Raw genomic sequence first — 11,338 nt, forward strand, 5'->3', positions numbered from 1 at the left:
ATCATGCTGTCTAATCAGCATCTTGATATGCCACACCTGTGAGGTGGATGGATTATCTCGGCAAAGGAGAAGTGCTCACTAACACAGATTTAGACAGATTTGTGAACAATATTTGAGAGAAATAGGCCTTTTGTGTACATAGAAAAAGTCTTAGATCTTTGAGTTCAGCTCATAACAAATGGGGGCAAAAAAAAAGTGTTGCGTTTATAACTGTGTTCAGTTTATTTAGAAAGAGAGAGAGAGAGAGAGAGTTTTATGTTTTATTATTTAGTGCTAATTTATCATTTATTTGTAAAAAAAATTGTAAAATGTTTTTTTAGTATGTATAGTATTTATTAAGTGTTCATATTCTAATAATTGTATAGTATTTTGATCAAATATTGTTTTCTTCATAGCATTTTACGTCTTTTTTCTATATTGCAAATAGTATTGCACAATAATCTGAGCAAAAATGTATTTGAATGCATTAATTGTAGTGTTTTTGTTTTACTGTTAGTGTTTAGTGTTAATTGACTGATAATCTTAAAATCATTTTATCAGTCATTTTTGTATACATTTGTTTAATTTTATATAATAGATTTATATGTTTTAGTGTTAATTGATCAGGAATCGTACAATAATTTTATCAGTATGTTTAAAGTAAATTTGAGTGTTTTTGTTGTTAATATGTGCAGTATTTCTGTGTTCAGTTTATTTAGAAAGAGAGAGAGAGAGAGAGAGAGTTTTATGTTTTATTATTTAGTGCTAATTTATCATTTATTTGTAAAAAAAATTGTAAAATGTTTTTTAGTATGTATAGTATTTATTAAGTGTTCATATTCTAATAATTGTATAGTATTTTGATCAAATATTGTTTTCTTCATAGCATTTTACGTCTTTTTTCTATATTGCAAATAGTATTGCACAATAATCTGAGCAAAAATGTATTTGAATGCATTAATTGTAGTGTTTTTGTTTTACTGTTAGTGTTTAGTGTTAATTGACTGATAATCTTAAAATCATTTTATCAGTCATTTTTGTATACATTTGTTTAATTTTATATAATAGATTTATATGTTTTAGTGTTAATTGATCAGGAATCGTACAATAATTTTATCAGTATGTTTAAAGTAAATTTGAGTGTTTTTGTTGTTAATATGTGCAGTATTTATTTAGTGATTTACTGATTGTTTAATAATCATTTCATCAAACATTGTAATATATTAAGACTGTTTTTATTTGCTTTTATAAGTTTTGTATATATGTTTTTTTTTATTTGAGTTTAAATAAGTTCTGCTTAATGTTGTCACTCTAATTGCGAATTTTAATACTCCAGATAAATATTATTCGAATAGAATAATAGAATAGAATAGAATAGAATAGCTACCGTTTTCTTCTTTCTCAATAGTCATTTGACTGTGGTTGCATTTTGTAGTAGCTTGACAAGCTACAGTTTCAAAGTGGCTTCACTGCTGGTTTAAGAATGCTCATCTCTTTCTTCAGGTTACTCTGTGCTGGAGGACATAAAGTTACTGGATCGCTCGAAGTACACTGTGGTGACGGGGGCTCCCAGAGACAATTTCAAAGGTTCAGTGATCCTGGCAGAAAAACAAGGTTTGCTTCTTAACCCAGTGATGACGATCCCAGGGGAACAACTAGGGTCGTACTTCGGCGGCTGCTTGGCGGTGACCGACCTCAACAATGACGAGTAGGTCACTGTGTAAATGAATCATTGTATTAGCTATGCTATAGCTGGCTAATCTGTTAAACGTGTTTAATGTAATATCTTACTAGAACACAAAGTTGTACAGTAAAAGTCAATGGGGTCCAATGAATCACTGCACAAAAATACCAGTCATACAGCTTCGTACTACTTTTCATGTTTTCATGTCCAATAATCCATTATCATCACAGAGACGGATCTGTGTAACGTTTCACTGAGTTTGAAAGTCAATACAAAGGAAGTAGACCAAAGCATGTCTAACTTTCCCCATGTGCCCTTGAAAAGATCCTCTTGAGCTTCATACTTAAGCATGTCAACAGATACACGGCTGAATGCTTTTATATGGCAGGTTTCTCATTCTTTACTAAAGCTATGAAAGGATTCTATGAAAATAAATGTTCATAATTTAGACATAACATGTCATCTGTGTGGATGCGTGTTGTTATAGCTGGAACGACCTGATCGTTGGAGCTCCGTTCTACTTTGATCGCAACAAGGAGGAGGGAGGAGCTGTTTACGTCTTCATGAACGAGAACGGATCCTTCCGGGAAAAAGCCAGCTTGCTTCTGAAGGGTAAAAAAGGCTCAGGGTTTGGGTTTGCTGTTGCTGCGGTGGGGGACGTCAATCAGGACGGATTTCAAGGTAACGCTGACTACAGACTTACTGTTATAAATATGCAATTGTTTGAACACAACATAAAAAAGTATAAAATATGATTATACTTTATAAGCATAATAAATATTAAAATGTAAATATACACAAATAAATATATTATAATATATTAAATATAATATATATATATATATATATAAATATATTAAATTCATTATACATAAATAAATACACTACTATTCTAAGTTTTAGAGTCAATAAGATTTTTAGATTTTTTAATTTAGATCGTAGATTTCAGTTTAGATTAGAAAAAAGAAATAAATTAGTGCTTTTATTCAGCAAGGATGCATTAAATTCATTATTGACTGATTAAAGTGACAGAAAAGATATATAAAATATTTATTTTTTAAATAAGGGCTGTTCTTTTTAACTTCTTGCTTATCAAAGAATCCTGAAAAAAAACAAAAATCATGATTTCCACACAAATATGAAGCAGCACAACTTTTTTCAACACGAATAACAATAAGAAATGTTTCCTGAGCAGTAAATCAGCATATTAGAATGATTTCTGAAGGATCGTGTGACACTGAAGATGCTGAAAATTCCGCTTTACATCACAGGAATAAATTACACTCTAACACATATTCACATAGAAAACAGTTATTTTAAATCGTAATAATATTTCAGAATATTACTGTTTTTACTGTTGTTCTGATGAAATAAATGCAGCCTTGATGTGCATAAAAACTTTTGAATGGTAGTGTATTATGTAATTCGTGTTATAATGCTTCCATCTGGAGGCCATGGAGGGTTAATCACGTTGCTCTGGGGTTCGTGTCTTCAGATTTAGCTGTTGGTGCTCCGTTCCAAGACTCTGGGAAAGTCTTTATATGGATGGGAAGCAAAAATGGAATAACTACAGAACCCAGCCAGGTAAAGCAATCATCTTGGGATTTATATGGAACACTTTTGGAAATATATATTTAAGATTTTTGGGTGACAATTTTACAATTACCTACTGTTGCATGTCATTGATAAGTGCGTGATCATACATAAATCAACCATATCTGGACCTTGAGAATAAGAAGAGGGTGATTGAACGGGTAATGTGACTTTCTCTTAGGTGATCGAGGGGAAATCATTAGGTCCCAGTGGCTTTCAGACGTTCGGCTACTCTCTCAGTGGAGGACTGGATATGGATGGAAATGATTATCCTGACATTTTGGTGGGCTCCATGGATGACCGCATCGCTCTCTTGAGGTTCAGTCTTTCAGCAGTGTTTGCCATTTATAGATGCTCATGTTATTCAGAGGGATTTTCAACGATTCTTTTTCCAAACACAGAAGCCACATAAATACACAAATACAGATTTTATATACACACATACACTTCCAATTAAAAGTGTGGACACACTTGAGTGAATGTATGTTTCTCGTGATCTTAAAAACCTTTTTAGTGCTTGAAATTTGCTCTATAGACAAACATAAATTGTGCCTGTGCACATTTTTGTGGCCAAAAATGTCTCTATAAAATGACATTTTATTATAATTATTATTATTATAAATTGTATTTATTAATTTATTATATTTTATTTAATTTCTATTTATTTGTATTCGCAAATAAATAAAAAATAAATGTATTATTACTATAACTATTACTATTATAATATTTATTTGTTACATATTTAATTTTTTTTACAAATAAAATTTACAAATAAATTAAAAATAAATACATTGATAATAATAATAATTAAAATAATAATTACATTAATTCTTACTATTAACTAGTTGAACTAGTGAATATGTGTTTCCTATTCTAAAGTGATACCTTTATTATTATTATTATTATTATTATTATTATTATATAATAATAATAATAATAATAATGGTGCATAATAGGTGCATAAATTGTGCCTATGTAAGAATTTCTCTACAAAATGTATTATTGTTGTAGTTGTTCATTTATTTATTAATTTGTATATTATTTTTTAGATCATTTATATTTGCAAATAAATAAAAAATACATCTAATGATAAATGCATGTGCATATTGTATTTTATATAGTTTCTATTTGATTGATTGATTGATTGATTGGTCTTTAATGGATGATTTATAATAATAACTGCTAGCAAGCAGCAACAAGCAACCAGCAGACATGTACTTTCTGTAACCAGCATCAACACCAACCAAATATGTGGTCCCTGCATGCTTGTAGGGCCCCCTGCTGGTCACCGGCATTTAAATCAATCAGTCTGTTCTGCAAGCTAACCTCCAAACTAGTGATGTTTGATGGGTGTTTTTTCAGGGCTCGTCCGGTTATCCACCTCTCCCAAAAATTTACAGTAGAGCCAAAGATTGTGAGTCCAAACCAGTGTGTTAATTCCTGGTAAGAGGACATGTTTCTATTCAAACAAATATTTTAAGCATTTGATTTTCAATATGATTTAGTCATAAATGTATCATATTATACTTGTCCTGTAGTACTTTTTAAAAGAATTAATTAAATGTGATTTTGTTTTTTTTTGTAGCATAAAGGTGAAGGTGTGTTTCAGCTACAATCTCAGCGCTGGAAACACAGCCTTCAAGAAGGACATCAGTAAGTGGAGCGCCTGCTTCAGGAGTGTTTGGTCTGTGTTTTATTGGACTAACCGTGTGTTTGTTTCTCTCTGCATCAGCTGTGAAGTACACAGTAGACGCTGACCCGAATCGCCGTGGTGCCCGAGTTCGTTTCCTTGACAACAAGCAAAGCACATTTACAGGCCTGCTGTCTTTTTCCGCTCCCGCATGTCAAGAGCTGGAACTTTCTGTTAATGTGAGAGACCACCTGATCACACACACACACACACACACACACACACACACACACGCTGTCTTTTTCCGCTCCTGCATGTCAAGAGCTGGAACTTTCTGTTAATGTGAGAGACCACCTGATCACACACACACACACACACACACACACACACACATACCCCCACACACACACTCACAGGTTTGTTTTTGTGAAAAGTGGGGACATCCCATAGGCGTAATGGTTTTTCTACTGTACAGACCGTATATTCTATTGCCCTACACCAACCCTACCCCTAAACCTACCCCTCACAGGAAACTTTGTGCTATTTCAGATTTTCAATACACTCCATTCTGTGTGATTTATAAGCGTTTTGAAAAGTGGGGACATGGGGTAATGTCCTGAAAAGTCACCTTCTCCTTGTAATACCTATGTCATACCTTTGTCATTATACAAATGTATGTCCTCATTTGTCACAAAAACGCGCACACACATACACACACACACACACACACACAGTTTGTTTCACTATATTAGTGGGGACATTGCATTTGTAATAATACAAATTATATAATAGTAATACAGGTATTGCAAGTGTTTTATATGTTATTGTTATTATTTGTTATTTTATATGTTATTATCGCAAAATAAAGTATTTGCAACATAAACATTTTTTTTATATTATATTATAGTATAGTATAGTTTAGTTTAGTATAGTATACTTTAATGTACAGTTAGCCATTATTGCGAAATAAAGTATTGGCAACTTATTTTATTTATTTCTTTATGTATTCTGTTTGTTTGTTGTTGATGATTTATTATAATAATACATGAGTTCGACAGGATATATAGCCAACATATATAATGCATATATAATAACTTCTTTAATGTGTGTAGAACATTTGCATAGGATAAGTATGCCATTCTGATCCAGTAATCTGTCTTTAGTGAATGCAAAGAAGCAATAGGATTGTTTTAGGAAGTTTTTTTCTTCTCTCTCTAGACTCCTGTGAGGGACAAACTTCAGCCCATAGTGTTCACTCTCAACGTGTCTCTGAATGAGCAGAAAGCAGCAGCACCGCAAACACTGCAGAGTCTGGATGCTTTCCCTGTGCTGAGCGGCCAGCAGATCCTGACCAACAAAACCGAGGTACAAACCGAAGGGAAACCTCTGCCTGAAGGTTTCTGTCGATGTGAGTCTTGAGAGTGCTTTTGGTGTGTTTGTCCTCAGATTAACTTTCATAAGGAGTGTGGTGTTGACAACATGTGTAGCAGTAACCTGCAGCTCAAGGCCAAATTTGCTGATGAGAATTACTTTCCCTTCCCCAGGTGAGTACGCTGCAGGAAAACTAGTGAATGTGGACGGAAGAAAATGTGTACACAAACTGCATTTATTCACGTTTAAGTTCAGAGGTCTTTTGAGTGAATTCAGTTATTATCATTACATTTTGGTGGGCTTTTTCATAAATCTAATGCTTCATATAGTGTTTACTATATTGTGGCCACTTAAAAACTATTTAGTTAAAATACTTGTACAAATTAAGTCTAAAACCTGAAAAATATATATTTTTAAAAATGTCATAAAAGATTTTTACAAATTATATTATATTGTTACTATGTAAATTATTGACCACTTACCAAATGTTATTATATTACATTACATTACATTACATGTGACCCTGGAGCACAAAAGCAGTGTTAAGTCGCTGGGGTATATTTGTAGCAATAGCCAAAAATACATTGCATGGGTCAAAATTATAGATTTTTCTTTTATGCCAAAAATCATTAGGATATTAAGTAAAGATCATGTTCCATGAAGATATTTTGTAAATTTCCTACCGTAAATATATTAAAACTTCATTTTAATTAGTAATATGCATTGCTAAGAACTTCATTTGGACAACTTTAAAGATGATTTTCTCAATATTCAGATTCCATATTAGAAACTTTTATTGGAAAAAATAATTAAGGTATTTTATTTTGTGCTTGAATCATTTTGTGAAATTACGTGATAAAAGAAACACACCACAGAGAGATATGACAGACATGAAAGCAGCACCTGGAATCAGATTCAAATTAATTATATAAAAAGAAAAGTTTTTATACCAAGTTCTGTCATGAAACTCTAGATGGCGCAGGATATGGGTCCTTAACGTAACTGATGATATTCTTAGCACTAATCAGCTTGTCACAAGCTGATTGGTTCCCGTTGCATACACAGTCAATGAGCTTGCTGCTTTACATTTAAATAGCTGATTAGCATTCGCTTGAGCATTGCAGCGTGCTTTCAGAGTTCCTCTGAAACCCTCCACCTTCCCCAGCTCCACCTGTATAGATCTGCTACGGGTTATTTTATATGCTATTTGTGCAGCAGCAGTGTGTCTTAAATACTCACAGCAGCATATCGACTTATGTATTGGCTGTAGCAAGTTCCTGTACTTGCTTGCAGCAGCAATAAACAACAGCAGCAGCAATTCAGCAGCAGCAGCCAAATACATTAACATTGTCATATCCATCACCATGCTAAAAATCTTCCGAGAGGTCTCATGATAGAAATATATTTATTTTAATTTTATTTTACAAGCTACTGTCTTCTTCAAATACTAATGTTTAAATACACATGGGAATTATGGGATGTGCTGGTTTGTTCACAGTCAGACGATAGAGTTCAACAGTAGCATTAAGAAGCTGGTGATGATGGTGGATGTTACTAACATGCCGGATGGAGGCAGGCAGGAGGCCGAGGACGCCCATCAGGCCATGCTGAGCATCACCATTCCCCCCTCACTCAAATACTCAGGAGTGCGCACTCTGGTGAGTCCACACGGAGGCACTCTTTCACAAAGAAGAGCTCTGTAATATCTCAAATAAACAATTGTTCTTGGTTGAGCTATGAAAGAGCAACATTTGAGCAATACAATTCTCCTGTATTTCCTGTTTGATTTTCCAGTTGAATTAAATAATATTATATTATATTACCAAACTTACTAAAACCTGAAATAGACTTCCTATTAGAGACTCTTTCTAGTAACTCTTATTAATTAGATAATTTTAGTGTTCTCAATGCTGTTCTCAACTTTCTTGGTTTGTGTTTATTACAGACTGGTTTAGATATTGAGTGCAGCGCAGACGAGACTGTGATATGCGATCTGGGAAACCCATTTAAAAGCAATCAGAAGGTAGCAGTCTGTTTTCTTACTGAAAACGAGTCCAATATGTGACCTTTCTGAGGATTTGCGTGTTAATTAAAAAAGCATCTCCAATGACTCATTTTCCACGGGCCATTTGAATGAACTCAGCTAATCAGACTGTACAGCTGATCTGTTTTGCTAATTTGCTCTGACTCCTGATTTCCGTCTCCACAGACCTCATTGATAATCATCTTTGAGACTTCTGGCGTAACACTTTACACAAAGAAGATTGAATCTCAGCTTCAGCTCTCCACGTAAGTCTGGACTAACTAAAATGGTTTCTTGTTTATACAGTTTCCCTCAGTGCACAGTGTTGAACTAAAGCATTTCTGCGGGCCTTTTCTTTTAAGCTGATTTGTATTGTGTTTGTCTTCAGTATCAGTGAGCAGAAGGATCTGGATCCTGTTCCTGTCACTCTCGACGTGAAGAACACGGTCCTCACTACCTTTTCCCTGTACGTACTTTGATATGTTTTTTTAAAATTAAGAAAAAAATTTGAACATTTACAATGAATAAATGATTCATCTGTGCATGTTAAAACACAAAAGTTCATCAAATGCGAATTTGAAGCAAAACATTTTACTTTTGAATGTCCCTCATACAACAAAAACAGTCCTGATGATACAAATCTTTTTGATTCTGTGATTTACATTTTTTTTTTCTGTCATGTTCAGAGAAAAACAAATGATTGACACGACGTTCAGTGGCAGTGTGACTGGTGAATCTGCCATGAGCAGCACCAGTGATGTGGGGAGTCCACTGGAGTTTGTGTTTCGTGTAAGTGTGGCTTTAGGTTTCTTCAGACACACACCAAAAATGGTTTTTATTTTGGTGTATGTTTTAGCTGATTGTAGTTAGAATTTTTTTTTTTTTTACAAATCTACAATCCACATTTTTTGTCTCATGCTCATTTATTTTATCCAAAATACAGTAAAAAACAGTAATATTGTGAAATATTATTACAATTTAAAACTTTCCTGTGATGACAAAGCTGAATTCTCAGCAGCCATTACTCCAGTCTTCGGTGTTAAAGGGATAGTTCACCCAAAAATGAAAATTCTGTCATCATTTACTCATCCTCATGTTGTTCCAAACCTGTATGAGTTGCTTTCTTATGTTGGACATAAAAGAAGATATTTTGAAGATTGCTGATAATCAAACAGTTGGTGGTTGCCATTGACTTCCATATATATTATATTACAATCTTCAAAATATCTTCTTTTGTGTTCAACATAAGAAAGCAACTCATGCAGGTTTGGAACGACATGAGGATGAGTAAATGATGACAGAATTTTCATTTTTGGATGAACTATCCCTTTAAAAACAGTTGTGCTGCTTACTATTTTTATACAGTGCTCAGGATGCGTTGCTCTGCAGCTAACACGAGGGATGAAACTCCAATAATGACTCAAGGTGTAACTTTTCCTGGGTTTAATTTAAATGTCCGTTTTCCCTTTTTATATTGTAAAACTGAAAATACAGAACAAAATAGACATATCAATATACAAATACACTAAGAAAAAGCTAAACACAAAACATAAACTACTGGCAGGTAAATTATACATTTCTGTAAAGCAACAATGACACTTTCTTAATATGAAAACAATATCTTTCAGTCACTTACAGACAAATAGTGTTCCAGGAACAGCGAAAACTTCGATGCACCATCTATCAAGCCGTCAGGGTTGCCAGGTTTTCACAACAAAACCTGGCCAATTGCTACTCAAAACTAGCCCAATCTCGTTTCGAGTGGGGGTTCCCGTTAAAAATCGGGCGGAAAAAACCCCGTTTTTGTGGCGGGGCAGTTTAATGCATGCTTGCTGAATAAAAGTATTAAATTCTTTCAAAAAATAAAAACAAATTCTACTGCCTCCAATTTTGAATAGTAGTGCAATTGTAAATGTTGTTGGCCAGCACTTAAAAAGTGAATGATGATGAAAAAGCTCAAGGGTTTAATCATTACCACATTAAAATTAAGAAAGTAGGGCAAAAATATATAACTTTTATCTTTTTCTACTATAATATAAGTAGGAAGACAAACATAATAAATACAATATGTAATTGGTGCAGATTCCCAAAAACCACAGTGGAAATGAAAAATAGATGGACATCACAACTAAATGGACCAAAATGAGATTTGAGGCCACTTTTAAAGGGATAGTTCTCTCAAAATGAAAACTCTGTCTTCGTTTACTCAGCCTCATTGTGTTTCTAAATGTGTATAACTTTCTTTTTTCTGTTGGCGCAGTTGTGTAACTTACAGAACAACTTTTGTTATGTCGAGATCACAAGAAAATGAAGTCGAAAAAACAAGAGAGAAAAATATTAATAATCCATGGCCTCTTAGGACTTCCATAGTTCGGTTACCAACGTTTTTCAAAATATCTTTGAAGATGAAAGTTTATACAGGTTTGGAATGACATGAGGGTGAATACATTTTGACAGAGCTCTTTAAACAGTTCAAAGTGTAAAAACATTCAAAATGGTCTTTCCAGGTGCACATGCAGGGAGAACCTCTGGGAGATTTGGGAACTCTGGTGATTGACTTTGAATGGCCATATGAGGTAGCCAATGGGAAATGGCTGCTGTATCTCACAGAGATAGTGATCAAAGGAGCTTCAGAGTCGCGCTGTGTCCCACCGGGGAATATATATATATATATATATATTGGTTTGCATCTATTAGATTCCAAACAAAAGACAAAATAATGAAACAAGATGAAATATTTAATTCACTGGATTAATCAAAAAGTAAGCATAAGCACATTATTTAATATAAAAAAAAATGTACACTACAATTTATGTATGATTTTTTTTTAATGTTTTTGAAAAATTGTTTAAGTCTCTTCTGCTAACCAAAGCTGCATTTATTTGATCAAAGATACTGTAAAAACAGTAATATGGTGAAATATTATTACAGTTTTAAGTAACGCTTTTCAGTTTAAATATATATTTTAAAATGTAATTTATTCCTGTGATGCAAAGCTCAATTTTCAGCATCGTTACTCCAGTTTTCAGTGTTACATGATCATTCAGAAATCATTCTA

At 33.4% G+C, this 11,338-nt stretch overlaps 1 protein-coding gene across 1 annotated transcript in view; it reads left to right on the forward strand.

Moving 5' to 3' along the window:
- LOC107557321 (integrin alpha-3-like) overlaps window positions 1-11,000 on the forward strand; it is a 35,769-nt gene extending 24,769 nt beyond the window's left edge. Inside the window, exons 6-20 of the mRNA XM_016240706.1 lie at window positions 1,483-1,687; window positions 2,151-2,344; window positions 3,159-3,247; window positions 3,438-3,574; window positions 4,619-4,699; window positions 4,842-4,909; window positions 4,989-5,125; window positions 6,105-6,251; window positions 6,333-6,430; window positions 7,756-7,915; window positions 8,203-8,280; window positions 8,467-8,546; window positions 8,669-8,746; window positions 8,967-9,069; window positions 10,788-11,000. Of these exons, the coding sequence (XP_016096192.1) occupies window positions 1,483-1,687; window positions 2,151-2,344; window positions 3,159-3,247; window positions 3,438-3,574; window positions 4,619-4,699; window positions 4,842-4,909; window positions 4,989-5,125; window positions 6,105-6,251; window positions 6,333-6,430; window positions 7,756-7,915; window positions 8,203-8,280; window positions 8,467-8,546; window positions 8,669-8,746; window positions 8,967-9,069; window positions 10,788-11,000 (1,868 nt within the window). The remainder of the gene's footprint in view (window positions 1-1,482; window positions 1,688-2,150; window positions 2,345-3,158; window positions 3,248-3,437; window positions 3,575-4,618; window positions 4,700-4,841; window positions 4,910-4,988; window positions 5,126-6,104; window positions 6,252-6,332; window positions 6,431-7,755; window positions 7,916-8,202; window positions 8,281-8,466; window positions 8,547-8,668; window positions 8,747-8,966; window positions 9,070-10,787) is intronic.
- The last annotated feature ends 338 nt before the right edge of the window (window positions 11,001-11,338 follow it).

This window comes from Sinocyclocheilus grahami, unplaced genomic scaffold (assembly GCF_001515645.1).
Source record: "Sinocyclocheilus grahami isolate Dianchi unplaced genomic scaffold, SAMN03320097.WGS_v1.1 scaffold599.1, whole genome shotgun sequence".
NCBI lineage: Eukaryota > Metazoa > Chordata > Actinopteri > Cypriniformes > Cyprinidae > Sinocyclocheilus > Sinocyclocheilus grahami.